This window comes from Salvelinus namaycush, chromosome 1 (assembly GCF_016432855.1).
Source record: "Salvelinus namaycush isolate Seneca chromosome 1, SaNama_1.0, whole genome shotgun sequence".
Lineage (NCBI taxonomy): Eukaryota > Metazoa > Chordata > Actinopteri > Salmoniformes > Salmonidae > Salvelinus > Salvelinus namaycush.
In genome coordinates, this window is record NC_052307.1 from 33,147,664 (window position 1) to 33,166,884 (window position 19,221).

The 19,221-nt window shown below is 47.4% G+C and overlaps 1 protein-coding gene across 1 annotated transcript in view; it reads left to right on the forward strand.

Moving 5' to 3' along the window:
- Window positions 1–3,476: 3,476 nt before the first annotated feature.
- The window catches only part of LOC120036860 (armadillo repeat protein deleted in velo-cardio-facial syndrome homolog), a 104,648-nt gene continuing 88,903 nt past the window's right edge, over window positions 3,477–19,221 (forward strand). The window contains exon 1 of the mRNA XM_038983188.1: window positions 3,477–3,964. Coding sequence (XP_038839116.1) covers window positions 3,944–3,964 — 21 coding nt within the window. The 5' untranslated portion in view covers window positions 3,477–3,943. The remainder of the gene's footprint in view (window positions 3,965–19,221) is intronic.

Genomic DNA, 19,221 nt, shown 5'->3' on the forward strand with positions numbered 1-19,221 from the left:
ATTTAACAGATTAAATAAATTAAGTATAGTATGATGGGGAGAATGGGCATTCTAGTTTATTCAGTTTTTTTGTGAATTCTTTCCAATGTGTCAAGTAATTATCTTTTTGTTTTCTCATGATTTGGTTGGGTCTAATTGTGTTGCTGTCCTGGGGCTCTGTGGAGTCTGTTTATGTTTGTAAACAGAGCCCCAGGACCAGCTTGCTTAGGGGACTCTTCTCCAGGTTCATCTCTCTGTAGGTGATGGCTTTGTTGTTATGTAAGGTTTAGGAATCACTTCCCTTTTAGGTGGTTGTAGAATTTAACGGCTCTTTTCTGGATTTTGATAATTTGCCGGTATCGGCCTAATTCTGCTCTGCATGCATTTGGTGTTTTACATTGTACTCGGCGGATATTTTTGCGGAATTCTGCATGCAGAATCTCAATTTGCTGTTTGTCTCATTTTTTTTTAAATTCTTGGTTGTTGAGAAGCCCCCAGACCTCACAACGATAAAGGGCAATTGGTTCTATAACTGATTCAGGTATTTTTTTACCAAATCCTAATTGCTATGTCAAATCTTATGTTCCTTTTGATGGCATTAAAGACCCTTCTTGCCTTGTCTTTCAGCTCGTTCACAACTTTGTGGAAGTTACCTGTGGTGCTGATGTTTAGGCTGAGGTATTTATAGTTTTTTTGTGTAGGACAACGGTGGCTAGATGGAATTTGTATTTGTGGTCCTGGCAACTGGACCTTTTTTGGAACACCATTATTTTTGTCTTACTGAGATTTACTGTCAGGGCACAGGTCTGACAGAATCTGTGCAGAAGATCTAAGTGCTGCTGTAGGCCCTCCTTGGTTTGGGACAGAAGCACCAGATCATCAGCAAACTGACATTTGCCTTCAGATTCTAGTAGGGTGAGGCCGTGTGATGCAGACTGTTCTAGTGCCCTCGCAAATTTGTTGATATATATGTTGAAGAGGGTGGGGCTTCAGCTGCATCCCTGTCTCACCCCACGGCACTGTGGAAAGAAATGTGTGTTTTTTGCCTATTTTAACCACACACACTTGTATTTTATAATGTATGTTTTTTTGTCATCAATTTGTAAAGCAGACCCTCATGCCAAATTGAGTCACATGCTTTTTTTTTTTAAATCAACCAAGCATGAGAAGACTTTGCCTTTGTTTTGGTTTGTTTGTTTGTCAATTAGGGTGTGCAGGGTGCATGCGTGGTCTGTCGTACGGTAATTTGGTAAAAAGCCAATTTGTTTTCACTGAGGAAATGTACAAGTCTGCTGTTAATGATAATGCAGAGGTTTTTCCCAAGGTTGCTGTTGACGCATATCCCACGGTAGTTATTGGGGTCAAATTTGTCTCTACTTTTGTGGATTGGGGTGATCAGGCCTTGGTTCCAAATATTGGGGAAGATGCCACAGCTGAGGATGATGTTAAAGGATGATGTTGGCCAATTGGAATTTGTGGTCGGTATATTTTGTCATTTCATTGAGGACACCATCAACACCACAGCCATTTTTGGGTTGGAGGGTTTGTATTTTGTCCTGTAGATCATTCAATGTAATTGGAGAATCCAGTGGGTTCTGGTAGTCTTTAATAGCTGATTCTAAGAGTTGTATTTTATCATGTATATGTTTTTGCTGTTTGTTCTTTGTTATAGGGCCAAAAAGATTGGAGATGTGGTTTATCCATACTACTCCATTTTGGATAGATAACTCTTTGTGTTTTCCAATTTTCCCAGAAGTGGCTTTAGTCAATGGATTCTTCAGTTGCATTGAGCTGATTTCTGATGTGCTGTTCTTTCTTTTTCCGTAATGTATTTCTGTGTTGTTTTAGTGATTCACCGTAGTGAAGGCGTAGAGACAGGTTTTCTGGGTCTCTCTGTTTTTGGTTGGATAGATTTCTTTATTTCTTTCTTAGGTTTTTGCGTTCTTCATCAAACCATTTATCATTGTTGTTAATTTTCTTAGTTTTTCTGTTTGACATTTTTTGGTTTGATAGGGAAGCTGAGAGGTGAAATATACTGTTTAGGTTATCTACTGCTAAGTTTACACCTTCACTATTACAGTGGCATGTTTTGCCCAGGAAGTTGTCTGAAAGGGATTGAATTTGTTGTTGCCAAATTGTTTTTTGGTAGGTTTCCACACTACATTCCTTCCATCTATAGCATTTCTAAGTATTATTCAGTTCCTTAGGCTTTGATGCCTTATGATTGAGGATTGCTCTGTTCAAATACTGTAGACTGTGATTTTGCTGTGATCTGATAGGGGTGTTATTAGGTTGACTGTGAACGCTCTGAGAGACTATGGGTTGAGGTCAGTTTTAAGTAGTCTACAGTACTACTGCCAAGAGATCAGCTATAGGTGTACCTACCTCTGCTTCTCCCTCTCTCTCTTTCTGCCTCTCCCTCCGCCTCTCTTTCACTACCTCTCTCGCTTTTATTCCTCCTTCTCTCACATCTTGAGGGAAGAAGAACACATGATTTTACCAGATGCAGCCTCATCTACGGTGTCTGTCTGTCAGTGTGAGGCATGATTGCTGTGCATTAACCCTTTCTCCATATGTTCCCCAGCCTAATACTGACAGACAGACAAGAAAATAACTAAGTGGGTTTGATTGCCTGCGCTGCAAAAATGTATAACTCAGTGTTGCGGCGCGCCTAGCACCGTGCCACGGGTTATATGAAAATATTATGAAGGGTATGTTGTCGGGTAAATAATTAAGTGTGTTATTTGAAGATTATAAATGCTGGGGCATGGCGGTGCAGACGGCGGTTTGATGTAAAACCATCTCTCTTTTAGACTAACTCAGGTAGTTCGTCATAGAGAAGTGAACTAATATAATGCTATGCAGCTTGGGGAATGCAAACCTCAGCCATTTCCCTTTCTCCTGAGGATTTCGCTATTTTGTTTCTGTTGGGTTTTCTTTCCCCAAAGTGTAGTCAAGTCTTCACAAAGTTGTGCCCCCCCCCCTCCCCCCACAAAAAGGGCCTTGCTTGAGCTCCTGTCTGAGTCTTGGCCAAGTACATTTACGTGATTTAGATGAACTTTCTTCCTCAGTGGGTCACCGTATTATAGCTGAATTCTTTCACGCAGGCGGTTTCCCCCCCTCATATGAAGTGCAGTGAGTGAAGGATACATAAGGAGTTTGGAGAGAAAGGCGTGGAGTAGACGGGTAAGAGTTGGTTGATAATGTGTGTAAAAACTTGCAGTGTGAGGTGCCCCTCTCCTCTTTTGGGGGCCAAACTCTGATATCCCTCTTTCTCCTTCTCTCCTCTGGTCGATGGGGTGGTGTCAGAGCAGGGCTCTCTGTATGCGTGTGTGCTCCAGCTGTGTCTGTCTCTCAGCCCCTCCTCCTCCCACTTCCCACTCCCCTGTCAGGACCCTGGTTTGCATCGATGCTGCAAGAGGGAGTGAGCGAGAGTCCGAGTCCGAGGGAGAGCAGAGTGTTGAGGCTGCTACACTCAGAACACAGGGCAACTGCTGCCTGTCTGGAAACTATTCACCATCACCCCTCCTTCACCATTTTCTCTGAAACTCCGGGTTTTGTTCCTCTCTCTGGGTAACTGTTGTGCTGTTTTGTTTCTTCCCGTCCTTTACAGTAGTCTGACTCGTCAGAGGCGAAGGAGTTTTTAGTCTCTTTGGTTTGTCCAGAGCGGCTGTAGTCTACTGTCCTGAACATTTCAGCGTCTCTGCTGAGAAGAGGATAGACTACGCTTTTTTTTCTCCCCCTCTGAGCGGATTTGGAGTGTGTGAGAGAGGGAGGGGAGTGTGCGAGCGTGCGTGTCAGCGAGAGACAGCGTGGGGAAAGGATGGCTGCCTGCCTCTGAGCTGCGTCTGCGCTCACGGGTTAACTCACGTCAATAAGGAACAAGAGACAAGCGAGGAGAGAACTTTTTGGAAAGAAGGAAATTGCTTTGCTTTCTACGAGGTTTAAGAAAGGGATTTGAACAATGCCTGCTGAAGTGAAACAGGTTAGTACTGTGATTACCCAATTAATCTGTCTCTTTCCTCCCCTCTCTCTCTCTCTCTCTCTCTCTCTCTCTCTCTCTCTCTCTCTCTCTACTTTTCCTGTGTTTTCCTCTTATATGGTCGTTGTGCTGGCTGTTAGATGTTTCATGTTTGCTATGTGAGGCTTTGTTGTCGGAAGGTCAAATGATACATCCGCTTCCTTAAAAAATATCTTCAGTAGCTGGCAATAGAATCACTTTCATGCGTTCTTGTCCTTCAGGAGGAGCATGTCCATCTCTGTGTGTGTGTGTGTGTGTGTGTACTAGTCTCTACTCCCTACCGGGTTCTTCTCTTGCTCATCCTACGTAATTAACTATTTATTTACACTATTTGTAGGCTGTAGTGCGTTCTGAGAAGTGCGAACCGATATCCATAGACGGGTCTTCTGTCTGGTGAGCAGTCATCAGTACGATATATGGGTAACCCACCCACGTTGCCACAGACTTCCAGTCTGTCAGTAACATTCTGATTCCCAGATGATACACATATCGACTTCCGTTGATGACACGCGGTAGCCCTATGTAATGTCTTGGATCACATTTGGGGTGAGCGGTGTAAGTTTCTCTGTAACAGGCAGGGTGAACCCAGGACTGGATTTATAACCTCCCTGTAAAGGCCAACCGAAGAGGTGGTTGGGAGAGGACAACTATTTCAGCCTTTTGGTTTTTCCCAATAAGGCTTCATTTCAAGTTACATTTTATTGTCACGTGCAGGAGTACAGTTAAATGCCTTTCTTGCGAGTTCTTTCCCAACAATGCAGTAATCAATATCAGTAGAACTATAAAATAAATTAGAAAAAAAACACAAGAAGTAAGCTACAGTTTTCCAGGGTCAGTGCAAATACCATATTTACAATGTGCAGGGAGACTGGGGTATGGTTACTAAGCACCAGGATGTATGATAAACAGAGTAGCAGCAGCAGCATATATGATGATTGTGTGTAAAAGTCAGTAGGTACGTGTAAGCAAATGAATGTGTGAGTGGGTGTGTAGAGTCCTGTGAGTGTGCATACTCAGTGCAAAAATAAAATAAAAGGGTCAAAGCAGCAGGGTTGGGGTCAATTCCTTTTCAATTCCAGTCAATTCAGGAAATATATGGAAATATCAATGCTTTTCAATGAGGACAATTTGGAATTTGGTTTGCTTGCTGAATTCAAATGTAATTGACCCCAATCCTGCAATGCCGATAGTCCATGTAGCCATTTTGTTGGCTCCGTTACCAGAGGAATGTGCTTTGTTAGTAGTGTGATTTTTAGTGCCTTTGTTGGTGTTTTATAATATATGATTTGAACGTGTATCCTACGCTGTGAGAATGCGCTTTTCTCTGCCAGGCTTGGCAGTGCTCAGATTATATATTTTTTTAAATGAAAATAAAAATACTAGATTGAGATTCAAAAAGAGGAAGGCTAGCTTTGAATAAAGTCAACTACTCATAGTCAGCTCCTCTCATCCCAGAACCCTGTACATATTGGGATGGGGTAGAGGGTGGAGTTTAAAAAAACCTGGCCTGGCAGAGAGAAACATTCTGTCAACTATCCACTCTGCTGTGATAATCTGTTAACGGCTGCCCTGTGGATGGCGGATACTTGATAACGGGCTGGAGCCAAAATGAAAATAATTGTATTTTCTTTCTAACCTTGTGTTCTTTTCACCTTTTGACTCCCTTGTTTCTATACTGTGTGTGTGCTTCCAGTAATCTTACGGGGGCTTACTCATCCGTGACACCCAAGTGTCACCAACGTGTAACCTCTCTAGGGAGCGGTCCTAATATGGAGTGTAGATGTGCGGAATGCTGCGTGTCCCTGACCTCTGTTGCCGTCAGAGATGCCTGTCATGCTTAAGGGTGCGCTGGCATCATGACCCACCTCTGCCAACCTTTTCTATCCTTCGGACTTCAAAATCCTCAGTGAGAAGAACACCTGCTGAAAGGGCTGGTTGTCCCTGTCACATACACCCCCTCCCTAGGCCCTAAATGAATGGGTTACCCAGGGGTCAGTGTTGTTTTTGTTATGGTGTTTAAGGAATGTCTGCCTTTTTTTAAGGGCAAGCGGTTGAAGCTCTCTATAACCCCTGACCTCCACACCCATCGCTGAGCTTCAGCTGTGATGTAACCTGTGGGGATCTGGTATCTCAATCTATTTCTATACGTTGAAGATGTACAGTTCTGTGATGGTCTGGTCAGGCTACACAGGCTGTAGATCACAGTGCAGAGGGCAGGCATGGGGAGTAGAGAGTAGAGTACTGCTGCACAGATGTTCCCGTGCCCTGAACCCGTCTTAAAGCAGCAGTAACTGCAGCAGGGCTTATGTTAAATGAATCCCGGTGAAGATTACTCCCTCAGCCCTCAATTACTACTGAGGACTTGGTCGGTCTGGCCATGTCGGAGTTATATTTAAACTTGCCTTATTTAAAAGTTCTCTGCAGACCAAAGGGTTGCTCCCTTGCTTGGAATAGCCTGTGTTGCTTGTACAGGCGTTACGTCTCACCCTGGTGGAGAATGGGAGATTTCACAGTGAAGGAAAAGGAAAATATTCAGAAAAGCCAATAGTAATTATCTTCCTCTGAGATCTACAGTTGCAGAATCTCACTGTGTGTTCCAAATGGTGTCCTATTCCCCTTATAGTACACTTCTTTTGACCAGCGCTCTATGGGCCCTGGTCAACAGTAGTGCACTATAAAGGGAATAGGTTGCTATGTGGAACACACACCAGACTTTTTTTCCCTGTCAATGGCTGAGTGAGGAGAAACCGCCGGAGTGACAAAATAATGAATCTAGAATTCAGCCAGATACGTAGTGTCTGGTATTAAGTGTTGTGGACTGTCCGTCTCAGGCAGCTTATGGGGGTTTCACATGTATTAACGAAGACTTCCCTCCTCAGACTCTGTATGGTTCCTGGGTTAAATTAAAACCAACCATCCCTCTATTGATTTCCATTCCTCTCTCTGTCTGCTCAGGCTGCCTCTGGTGGAAGGCAGCGCTCCTCTGTTCTGTCTTCTCACACCATCCTACAGATCACTATTTGACGACATGTAGAGCATGAGGAGCGCCATTGTTCCGCCACAATCGTACACTAAAATATCAGTGACCCGAATGTGCAAACAGTGAATGGCTGGTGGAGATGGAAGATGCCCAGGGATGTTGTTTGGGCATAAGTGCTGTTCTAGCAGCAAGGGGGAGTTTGGGAGGGAAAGGCGAGGCTTGTAGATGCCTGGTGACTCCTTCCAGGTGGCATGGCCCGGTGCGCCCCCTCCCCCACGCTGCCCATGTTTCCCAAACCCCTCCCACACCTCTTATTGCACAACCCATGTGACATACACTTCTCCCCATCCCTCCACCCCTCCAACCAACCCCGCCTACCTACTTGGCCTGGGTTGAGTGGGTGCCAGGGCTGGGTAACTGGAGCTGGACTTACGGGAACAGCTGACCCGCCTCCCCACACTCCCCTTTCTGGTACAGGCATTTAGAATTAAAATACTGCTGGCCTGGCCATCAGGTATCTGGAGTGTCCTGTGATGTTGCAGGAGGGTCAGGGGGACATGCCATGTGCTTCTCACCATACCCAGGGGGGCGCCACAGAGGCCACGGCTGCGCTCTCGTAACCCATTTGGCAAGCTGACAAGGTGACCGATATAAGCCTAGCCATGCCTGGCCTCGCTCGCTCACTTACTACCCTACTCACTCTCTCGCTTACGGACTCCCCTGACATATATCGTCTCTTTGGGGCCTGGTCAAAAGTTGTGAATAGGGTCATTTTAGGATGCAGACTTGTACGGCCTCTGCTTCTCCCTGCCGGCCTCTGTCTGCTCCCTGCCGGTCTCTGTCAGCTCCCTGCCGGTCTCTGTCAGCTCCCTGCCGGTCTCTGTCAGCTCCCTGCCGGTCTCTGTCAGCTCCCTGCCGGTCTCTGTCTGCTCCCTGCCGGTCTCTGTCTGCTCCCTGCCGGTCTCTGTCTGCTCCCTGCCGGTCTCTGTCTGCTCCCTGCCGGCCTCTGTCTGCTCCCTGCCGGCCTCTGTCTGCTCCCTGCCGGCCTCTGTCTGCTCCCTGCCGGCCTCTGTCTGCTCCCTGCCGGCCTCTGTCTGCTCCCTGCCGGCCTCTGTCTGCTCCCTGCCGGCCTCTGTCTGCTCCCTGCCGGCAGCTGCCAAGCTTTCGTCATTGGCTGATGGAATTAATAAGGTGAGCCGTGAAACAGGCCTGGAGATGGATCCTTTCATATCCGTCTTGTGTCGGGGGATAACAGATGCAGCGCATGAATGAGATTGTTTGTTTGCCTTATTATCTGTCTGTTTTCCATCCACCAGACTAGAGCAGGCCTGTTCAACACTGTGTGTGCGCGCGCTGTATGCGTGCATACATTCATGCAAAGCCTATATTACACATTGCACTGTGTTTTGTCGGTTACACTTTGAAAAGCTAGGCCTGCAACCTCCAATGGCTTGTCAATGGGCACTGGGTGATTGAAAGTGTTGTTTCTTTCTCTCTTTGACTGAAATAAATCATTAAGATGAGGCCACAGAGACTGCGTCAGCTTACACACACACACACACACACACACAAACATTACTGAAGGGGAGTGACTGAGGAGCAGCCATTGTGTCCCCTGCAGTGTTTATATACTTAGTGCGTGCCTGCTCTGGGGATAGGGCTAGCCCTGTTTCCGTGGGAATGAGAGTAGTAAGTTCCTCCTGTAATCTCCTTGCCTTCAACACCATAAACACTCTAATATGTGTGTGTGTGTGTTTCGGGGAATGAGAGTCTTCCTCCATTCCTTTCTCCACCCGTCAGGCTGGCTCGATCTCTCTGTTCTGTCCTGCTGGATCCATGCCTGCGACAGACTTGTTTTGGATCTGGCAGATAACAGGGCAACAATCCCCAGAGTAGGCAGATAGAGGTCCCGTCGTAGCCTACCTCTGTCCTGTAGACACCAGACAGGGAAGGGGGTGGAGAGGGATGCGCGGAGAGTGCAGACGGGGGGGGGGGGGGGGTGATGGAGCTCTGTGTCTCCTCTCTGATGACAGGTGACGAGACTGGATTATTGGGCCTCGATTGCTGTTAAGTTCTCCTTACATCCCATTTCCCCAACTCTATCTGCACCCCTATGCAGAGGCTGATAAAGAAAAGATGAAAGGTTTCTCCGTGTGTGTGTGTGTAATTGGTCTATACGGCTGAGGGAAAAGGTGCATATGTGACAGTTTTTGGGCAGAGCCATTGCTACAGGAGTGGATGAGGACCTCAACCCTGAGCTCTGTGATTAATGACACTAGCAGGCTGCAGGAGTTTGGTAGCCAGAGTCCTGTGTTTACCTTGTTTCATTAGCCCCCCCCCCCCCATCTCTCTCTAGCCCCCTCGCTCTCTCTCCCAGAGAAAGGCAGTGTGTGCATACCAAATGGCACCCTATTTCCTATATAGTGAACTTCCCTCAGTGCACTACTTTTGACCAGGGCCCAATGAAGTGAATATGGCTAGGGAGCCAGTTGGGACACAAGCCAGTGTTTACTCCCCGTCGTGGGGAGCTACGGTCGTGGAGTCAATGGTGATGCATCGGTCAGAAGGTAAGAAGAATCCGACGCTCATTGACGTCATGCTGAAATCCAGATTTTCCTCTATGCACCACTTACGTAGCCCAGTACTCGAACTCAAGAAAACACAGAGTAAGGAATGAATGTCCCGCCTCGGAAAAAGCCAATCTTCAAGTGCATCAGAGGGACCCTGAAAAGATAAACATATCCGGAGGTAGCCTATATGGGATTAGCAGGGGATTGACGTGATGTGCCACTTGTCCTGAGGAGCACATTAGCGTTGCCATTGACCACAGCGATCGATTCAGAGATTAAGTAGAAATGTATCCCCCCCCCCGTTCTGTTCCTCCCTCTGCATTCATTCTGCAGAGGGAGATATATAGAACCCCCTCGCTCCTGCAGCTGGGGACCTTTTCGAGAGGGTCCCTGAGGGGGGAGGTCAAAGTCCTCATACGGCTCCCTTCAACCAGAAACATGAGAACAAATGCTTACCCCCAGCTCCCCCCTCTAACACCAACCACCACATACAACACGCCCCCCGGGGTTTGAGACCAGACCAGAACTAGAGAAGAAGAAGCTCCGCTTGCGATCATGTTTCGTCTGGAATTTTTGGATGATCCGTGCGATGCACTTCCTGCCTGTGATGACGGCTCCCGAAGGAAGGTAGTGAGTAGAGGGGCAGGTACGGACCATCGATCCATCCCTCCATCAGGCCATCTGTCTTCTGGCTGCTGTCTTCTGGGATTTAATGCTCCCCTCTGACAGCTCTTTAGCGGGGCTCTGTAAGCCTGGTCTGGCACTACAGATTAGCACAGAGCCATGTGGTGTAGCACAGCAACAGCATCGGGTGAGCGAGGGAGGGCTCTCTACTCAATTCTGTGTATAAGTAGGTAGTGTTTGGAATGATCACAGCATCCCGACTGTCTTCAGGCTTTTACTCAGTCCCAGTCACCAGCCTGAAAGGGTTTTGTAATGTCCATCGTTGGCAACAACACTCAAACTGTCTTGACGGACTAACTCAACCCATAGATTGCAGCGGTTGGTTTTGTAACGTTGGCCTGCCTGGTCATTATGTTGGAATGCGGACGTTTTTTTGTCACTTGCAGAAGGAACAGAAAGGCAGTTGAGATGTGTTGATTGGTTCCGGTGGTTCATTAGAATGCTGTTGGAAACCTCCCTCCCCTTTAGACCCAAACAATGAGGCCCGTTACTGGTGGCAGAGGTCCAGAGAGTCGGAGGGCGAGGGAGAGATGAGAGGGGGAGGCCACAGAGTCAGTGTCCCCAGGGCCCCTCTCCCCTTCAGCCAGCCGCCCCAGCCACTTCCACCGTTCAGTCGGCACAAACACATGCCAATTAATTAGTGGCAAGAGTTCAGCCTCAGTCAGCCAGCGAAAAACTGCCTTAGAAACCCATAAAAGGGAGGAAGAATTATTTTTTTTGTCATTTCTTTAGCATACGGATACATTACAATGGTTCCTACTGTCCTAACTATAGAGGCATCCAGATTCCGGGCCAGCTGTCATATGTCATTACGTGTGATGGCACTGCATTGTTACTCATCTCCTTATCTTCTCTTGATATGGGCGCGGCCCGTGCCCAGAGGGCCCCCGGCAGAACAATGGAGCGACGCGCCAGTCACACATTCCTCAAGGGATGTATTGAGTTGTCTAATGAAGGCAGACTTGCATGCTTTGCTCTGTAATGGCTGCCGGGTGGATCATTCCCGGTTCAGCTACAGTAAATGCCGCCACCTCCCTTAGTTCAGCCCTCCACCCTCCATGTTTTTAAATTAGTTTGAAATCTGTAATGGAATGGGAAGTGGAGCATGGTGCAGTTAGTGGTGGCGCTGGTACTGTGCCAGCCACGGACAGGTCTGTCTGCTGAAGTGAAGGGATAGACAGAACAGGTGGCGGCGCGTAAGTTAAGACCACCCGGCCCAGGCTGGGTTGTTTAGAGACTGTGGGAGATGTCGGCCCACTCATGGCCTTTGTTATGTCTGTCAGTAAGACCTCCGTTAGAGCCAACTTCTTTAACGGGGCACTCATTGTTGTTCTACAAGTGAATCACGGTATTGTTCCGTATTCACCAAAATAGCTTCCAGTACTTTCATGTCTGGCAACTGCAATGTCTGTACCCAGGCTCAGTCTGTACCCCTTTGACTGAGTGGGATAAAATATGTATTAGAAGAATGATATTCCCATTTTTATCTGCGCTGAAACAACATCCCTGTTTAGACAAATCACAGCTTATATTTTCGTAGCTGGAGATTTTGGCTGCCGCCGTCACTACAGTCTGAGCCTGTATTTATTTCCCTATGGCTGGTGCTGCTCTGGGTTGCCGTGGGTTACCAACTGACATGCCGAGACGATAGGGAGGCCCTCGGTCCATTTGGGCGGGTCAGGGGCCGGACAAAAGGCGCCTTTCCCTCCAAAATGTGGACGTGTCGACGAGTTCGCACGCAATAAACCCAGCTAAGGTCCTCAAAGTTAAGCAAACAAATCTTGTTGACACAGACCACCTAGAGTTTCCCCAGATTCTTTCCATCATACTTCAGTATAGTTAAGAGACGCTTTAATCCAATAAGACTTTTCATCCCGGCAAGCCCCTCCCTGTCCATCTGGGGGTTTGTTCCTGTCTGTGAAAGAGTGGGAAGTGAGCTGGTGTGTGTGTGTGTGCGCGCTCCTCCACCACTTTACTGTTTCTCTGGCCTTAAGGGCCTGCGGGGAGTGTTAGGGGGTCACCGAGCAGCCAGCTAACATTCCTCAGTCTGGCTTCCAAGCATTCAAACTCTGCCATCACCTCTCCCCAGCTCTCTTCCTTTCTTCCTCTCTCTTTTTCAAGTCTCCCTTTCTTTGCCCCGCTATTTCTCTCTCTACCATCTCTCCTCTGCAGCCCCTCACGCGCCACGTCTCTTGAAGGCCATTGGGAGCTAATTGAGGCTGGTGGTCTCCTGGACATGGTCTGGAGTGGGACAGGTCTGGATTAGGACAGGTCTGGAGTGGGACAGGACGCGTATGAATGCCCCCTTGTACATAGTATTAGTGTCATTAAACGTCCAGCCAGGAGTCACGGGAGACGGGAGTAGAATCTCGCTCTCATGTTCTCACGTCACTCATGTTAAAGCCTAACAGGATGATAATGGCCTCTCTAGCACTAATGAAGGCCGTAGGATTCACCCAGTTTTGGCTGGATCTATTCTGTCTACTGTGTAATGAGAAGAGGACTTCTCATCGCATCTTTATCTAAAGACATTAAAGAGACTTGTGTTCAAGTGCAGACTTTTGAAATGGGGAACATTGAGCTACGGTATAGTCTGTGCGTCTCTGTGGAAGTGTTCTTGTTTGTCGTACTGTATGTTGTGCGTCTCTGTGGAAGTGTTTTTGTTTGTCGTACTGTATGTTGTGCGTCTCTGTGGAAGTGTTTTTGTTTGTCGTACTGTATATTGTGCGTCTCTGTGGAAGTGTTTTTGTTTGTCGTACTGTATGTTGTGCGTCTCTGTGGAAGTGTTTTTGTTTGTCGTACTGTATGTTGTGCGTCTCTGTGGAAGTGTTTTTGTTTGTCGTACTGTATGTTGGGCGCCGTTTATTTCCAGACTCATGCCTCACTCTACAAATGTCCCAAGCCCGCTTCACAATACAACCAAAGTAGAACAGCTAGATAGATCTATTTAGTTATTTACACTACTCCTCAAGAATCGTCCGAAGAACTCCAGAGATGAGACCGACCAACTTAGACGGGAAGTTTTCAAAGAAAAGCTATTGTCCACCCACCATGTTGTGGTGTGGAAATGACTTACTCACAGAGTGGCTATGTGTCCGTGGTCAGAACAAGGCATTGGACACCTGTGAGACAGTGCACCATGGGCACTCGCTCACACGTTCTGTACACACATGGACCTGGGCTCCCCAAGATGCAGCCTCAAATTATAGCTGGGCCTCTCCTGTGCAATCACAAGCATACAGTCTGCAGGGCTAGGTCATGCCAGCTCAGAACCCAGAAGCCCCACAGCACAGCATCTCTGTCCGTCTCTGTCCGTCCGTCTCTGTCCGTCCGTGTGTGTCGCTCTGTCCGTCCGTGTGTGTCGCTCTGTCCGTCCGTGTGTGTCGCTCTGTGTCTGTCTGTCTGTCTCCAGAACTTCACCACCAGAGAACCTAATTAGCTCTTCTTCTTTTCCCAGCACACAGATGTGCCCCTCTTTTCGATTCCACAGCCCTCTCATTGGTATTGAGAAGCACTATACTGTGGTGAGTGCCCTCATGCTGAGTGTTTTGGAAGGTAACGGATGGAGGGGGTTTAAGGAGGGGGGGGGGGGGGGGGGGGGGGGGGGGGGGGGGGGGCGGGGGTGTAACCTGCCAATCTGTATGCGGGACACTTCACAGGGTTCCCCCATGTGAACTGGGGTATACTGTGTTCCGGGTTGCATCCTCGGGAGGGGAACTGTGGAAATAGGCTGCTGTAGATGATCCACCCTACAATACTACTGCAGACAACACCTTCAGGGCTGAGCCAAAGCCTGGGAGATGGGATGTAGCGAGCCATGGATTTTATAGCTGTTTCATAGAATATGTTTGCTGTGCAAAGTATGGCGCGTGTATGCATTGTGTAATTTCTGTGCTCGGATGCAAATGGAATGTGTATATATATATGTGTGTGTGTCAGTACGTGAGCGTGTATTAGTGGATATCTATCTACGCGTGTGTGTGTTGTAGACACAGCGAGCTGCGCTAACAGCAGCACAGGGGACAGCTTGTTATGGATCTGAAATGGGTCATCTCGCTACAGCTCCAGTATAGGCTAGCTCTCGTTCTCACACTGAGGGGAGAAGCTGCTGTTCCACAGGCTGGGATTCTCCTCCAGAGTAGGGATTTACCATCAGGATACTTGGCTGGTTGCACACCTCCCCGGATAGCTCTACCCTCACCTCTTATAGCATGACACAGTGAGTCCCATGAGTTGAATTTGTTTTGGCTTATATTGTGGCTTTCTTGTGCGTCTTCTCCTTTCTCTTGCTCTACCATCGGAGCATGTGTTTCTTCTTGACCAAGCGTCGCACCTCTTACGACATTGACGTACAAACCATTTTGTCTTCGTGTGGCGTTTACTGTTAGATCAGAATGATTTGTCTTCATCTAACTGTATGGAGATCACGCATCTCATATCTGGCAGGCGAACACTCTTATGATGCACGTTTCTTCCATCAAAGAGCCGTGTTTGTGATTGTGTTTATCTAATGGGTAGGAGTCCCATGGTTGACACTCTGGCTGCTGGGTTATCTGCCGCAGTTGAAATGAGTAGGACAGCCTTGATGACGCAACAGTCCTCTGCGTTGTCGCCGAGCGCGTCTGTGTTTTTGTGACAGGAGGGTGCTGTGAAGGAACCGATCTCTTTCATGCCCTTTTCAGCTCTGTGAGATCAAACCGTTGTATCTGCGCTCCAGGACGTTTCATGTCCAAACGTCTGCTGTGTGTGCATGCGTGCCCCGCCTCAGCCTAGCTCTCTGAAGAAGCAGGATGAATCGATGTGACAGGTCGTGATTCCAAACACTTACACAGACTAATTTCCCTGGTTTGATACATGGGGAAGTGTTTTTTTTTTTTGGTGGTTGCCTCCGGAATGTCGTCAACATTATATGTTTTGATGGCGTTTTCCTCTCTGATGAGGTTGGCTCAGTATACTGTAAGTGATACCAGTCTGCTGGAGCTTAGAGTTCAAGGAGACGCCATAGAGTCATATTTACTGGATGAGGTCACTGCTTTTACTTCAGAACTCTCTGGATTCAAATCAGATTTAATTCAGGGATTACCTTTTATTCTAGTAAAATAATCCAGGTCTGACTAACGTATTTTTTTTCTTCATGTAAATCTATTGAGAGTTGACGGGGTACTAGAACATCACTAGGAGTTTAATACCTCAAATGAGTCATGTGTGATTCATGTGACGCGCTCCTTGTCTTTGCTCAGTCATATGTCTGGAAGCTTCTATTGGATGGTTGTGCTTAGGGGTATGCCAATGGAAAAGGCTTCAAACATCCGCCGCCCAACCAGTGCTATGTAGTGTCCTTACTCTGTTCCTGCATACTGTTAGGAATCCCCCTGTCGTCCTGTGTTTTTTTTCTTTTCCTGTGGGTTTAGAACGGGTACTAAAGACATGCTGGCAGCGTGCAGGCAGCAGCCTCTCAGTAATGTGAGCGATGTGAGCACCCTGTAGCCGTATGGGGCTGTGAATTCCACTGAAGTGTTCCCTAATCTCCTCAACATGGGAGGAATCTGGAGGCGTTGTTTTCTTCTTTTCGGCAGACAATATCAACCTGTGCTTCTGCTGCGCACCACGTGGGTCTGGCACGCGGTGTTGATGCTGCAGATCTGGCTCCTGTAGCGCCGTCTTGTAGGGAAAGGGGAGGGGTGGATGGTTGGGGGGGGGTGGGGGTGGACTGGAAGGGCTTGGAAGCCCTCCTCCTTCTCAGAATGTCGACGTAAAATGGAGAGCGTGTGTCTGAATTTGTCTCGCTGCTATCAATGATGTGATTGGTCTCCTGAGAGTAAAACAGTTTAGCGGCCTAGTGTAGCGGCGCTGCTGCTGTGTTGGGAAGGAAGTCCTTGAAGGAGTTGCTAAATGGCTGCTGATGGTTCAAGGCTAACGGACGTTAGCTGGCCTCACGGTACTGTTTCAGCTCTTTGTCTCTGTGATCTCTGCTGTAATTATTGGAATCTGCTGTTATCTTGGCAGAGAAATGTTTTGTACCTGGATGCCCAAGCATAGAAATGGATTGTTGTTCAGTTAGTACCATGGGATTAGATTTAGCAGTAATCCAACAAACTATTGCTCTACTCACCCTGAGGACGTGTTTTTGTAGCGTCTGTTGTTGTGGTGTTCTTGGTGTGATTCTTATTACCTTTGAGCAAAAGTTACAACTCAGTTTTCCACTTTAAGTTAGTGAAGATATAGGTTTTGTTTATTTGCTATTGGCGAAAGTCGACAACGATATCCTCAACTCCTATTGTACAAGGTACCTTTTACTAGGAGTGTTGCCATATGGTTGTTTATTTGACTGTTATTGTTTCTGGCAGAGATATTTCCCAGGGATATTTGATAGTGAGTCAAGATCAGAGTACATGGCATAGCTACAGTGCATTCTGAAAGAATTCAGACCTTGACTTTTTTCACATTTTGTTACATTACAGCATTGTTCTAAAATGGAAACAATATTTTTTTAATCTAATCAATCTACACACAATACCCCATTATGGCAAAGCAAAAGTTTTTTTTTGGGGGGGGGGGGGGGGGGGGGGGTGGTGTATTAAAAATAAATACCTTATTTACATAAATAAGTATTCAGACCCTTTGCTATGAGACTCAAAATTGAGCTCAGGTGCATCCTGTTTCCATTGATCATCCTTGTTATTTCTACTTGATTGGAGTCCACCTGTGGTAAATTAAATTGTATGGACATGATTTGGAAATCCACACACCTGTCTATATAGGTCTCACAGTTGACAGTGCACGTCAGAGCAAAAACCAAGCCATGAGGTCAAAGCAATTGCCCGTAGAGCTCCAAGACAGGATTGTGTCGAGGCACAGATAGGGGGAAGGGTACCAAAAAAATGTCTGCAGCATTGAAGGTCCCCAAGAACACAGGGATCCATAATTTTTAAATAGAAGCAGTTTAGAACCACCAAGACTCTTTCTAGAGCTGGCCGCCCGGCCAAACTGAGCAATCGGGGTAGAAGGGCCATGGTCAGGAAGGTGACCAAGAACCCGATGGTCACTCTGAGAGCTCCAGAGTTCCTCTGTGGAGATGGGAGAGCCTTTCCTGAAGGACAACCGTCTCTGCAGCACCAATCAGGCCTTTATGGTAGAGTGGCCAGAAGGAGGCCGTTCCTCAGTAAAAGGCACATGACAGCCCGCTTGGAGTTTGCCAAAAGGCACCTAAAGGACTCTCCGACCATGAGAAACAAGATTCTCTGGTCTGATGAAACCAAGATTGAACTCTTTGGCCTGAATGCCAAGCGTCACGTCTGGTGGAAACCTTGTTACCATCTCCACGGTGAAACATGGTGGTGGCAGCATGCTATGGGGATGTTTTTCAGGGGCAGGGCCTGGGAGACCAGTAAGGATTGAGGGAAAGATGAACTGCGCAAAGTAATTGGAGAACCTTGATGAAAACCTGCTCCAGAGCTGGGGTGAAGGTTCACCTTCCAACTGGACAACGACCCTAAGCACACAGCCATGACAACACAGGAGTGGCTTCGGGACAAGTCTCTGAATGTCCTTGAGTGGACCAGCCAAAGCCCGGAACATATCTGGAGAGACCGGAAAATAGCTGTGCAGCAACGCTCACCATCCAACCTGAATTGAGCTTGACAGGATCTGCGGAGAAGAATGGGAGATACTCTCAAAATGCAGGTGTGCAAAGCTTGTAATGTCATACTGTCGCTGTAATCACTGCCAAAGGTGCTTCAACAGAGGTGGACTTGGATGCAATCATTCTCCGCTACTCTAGGAAATTCACTAATTTTGTACATCCCAGTGGTTTCCAAGACCACTTGCATAAGCGTCGATTTTCCGATTTTAAATTGAACTGTTATGGTCTCTGAAATAGACATATTTTCATCAGCTCCTGAGGCTATTGTTCTAATATTCCTCTGACCCCTGGGCTCCACTCCTGTTCCCCCCCTCATTGAGGCCCCAGTGGTTTAGACAACAATAGGCTTTAAACATTCACCATGATTGGCTGTGACTGAGGCTGGGGCATTCCACCACTCTAGCAGAGCAGTCCATCTGTCCAGAGTAGTTTAGTGGTTGGATACTAATCTGCACTGCTCGAGGAAAAAAATAAATCATTCTGACCCCAATGTTTCCAGAAAATACAAAAACAAGATTGTGTTCTCCTAGTATTTGCTTGCGCTCATTTTGTAATTTGGATGGTGCCTGGCCGGCATGGCTTCCATCCCAGCTAACCAGTTGCTGGCATTCAACATTCAATGTTGATGCTCTTGTCTTGTCTTTCTTTGTTCAAGTCAGACTTTCAGCTTAATGAAATATAGAGAGAATATCCGGACGGACTACTGACTCTTGTCACTGAGACAACTGATGGCTCTATGGTAGCATTGCAATGGCGGAGGGGTATGGCTTGATTGACACTTGGTCTGTGCAGTCAGTCTGGGTGGTTTGGGTGGGTGGTTTGTTGTTCAGGTGATCGGGCCCTGGTCTGGTGGTGTAGGTGGTGTAGTGATCAGGTAATTGGGGCCTGCGGGTGAACAGATGCTCAGAGTAATTGCAGTAAAAACTAGGAGAGCTGAGGAGAGTCTCTGAGGGGAGGGGGGGTGTGCAATGCGGATGGATCTCTGAAGCACTGAGGATGAGCTTTGCTCTCTCGGGTCTAAACCCTGCTGGAGTACAGAGGATGTGTCTGAAATGTCATCCTTTTCGCATACCGCCCCAACAGATTCCCAGATGATGCAATCTCTATTGCACTCAAACCTGCCACCTGGACAAGAGGAACACCTACAGTGTGTGAGAATGCAATTCGTTGACTACAGCTCAGCTTTCAACACCATAGTGCCCCCCAAGCTCGCCACTCATGAAGTGGCACCCTATTCGCTTTATATTGCACTTTTCACCAGAGCCGTAAGGCATTGCACTATAGGGAGTAGGGTGCCATTTCACACACAGCCCTGGTCTACCTAGCCTATTCCTGATTGACAGAG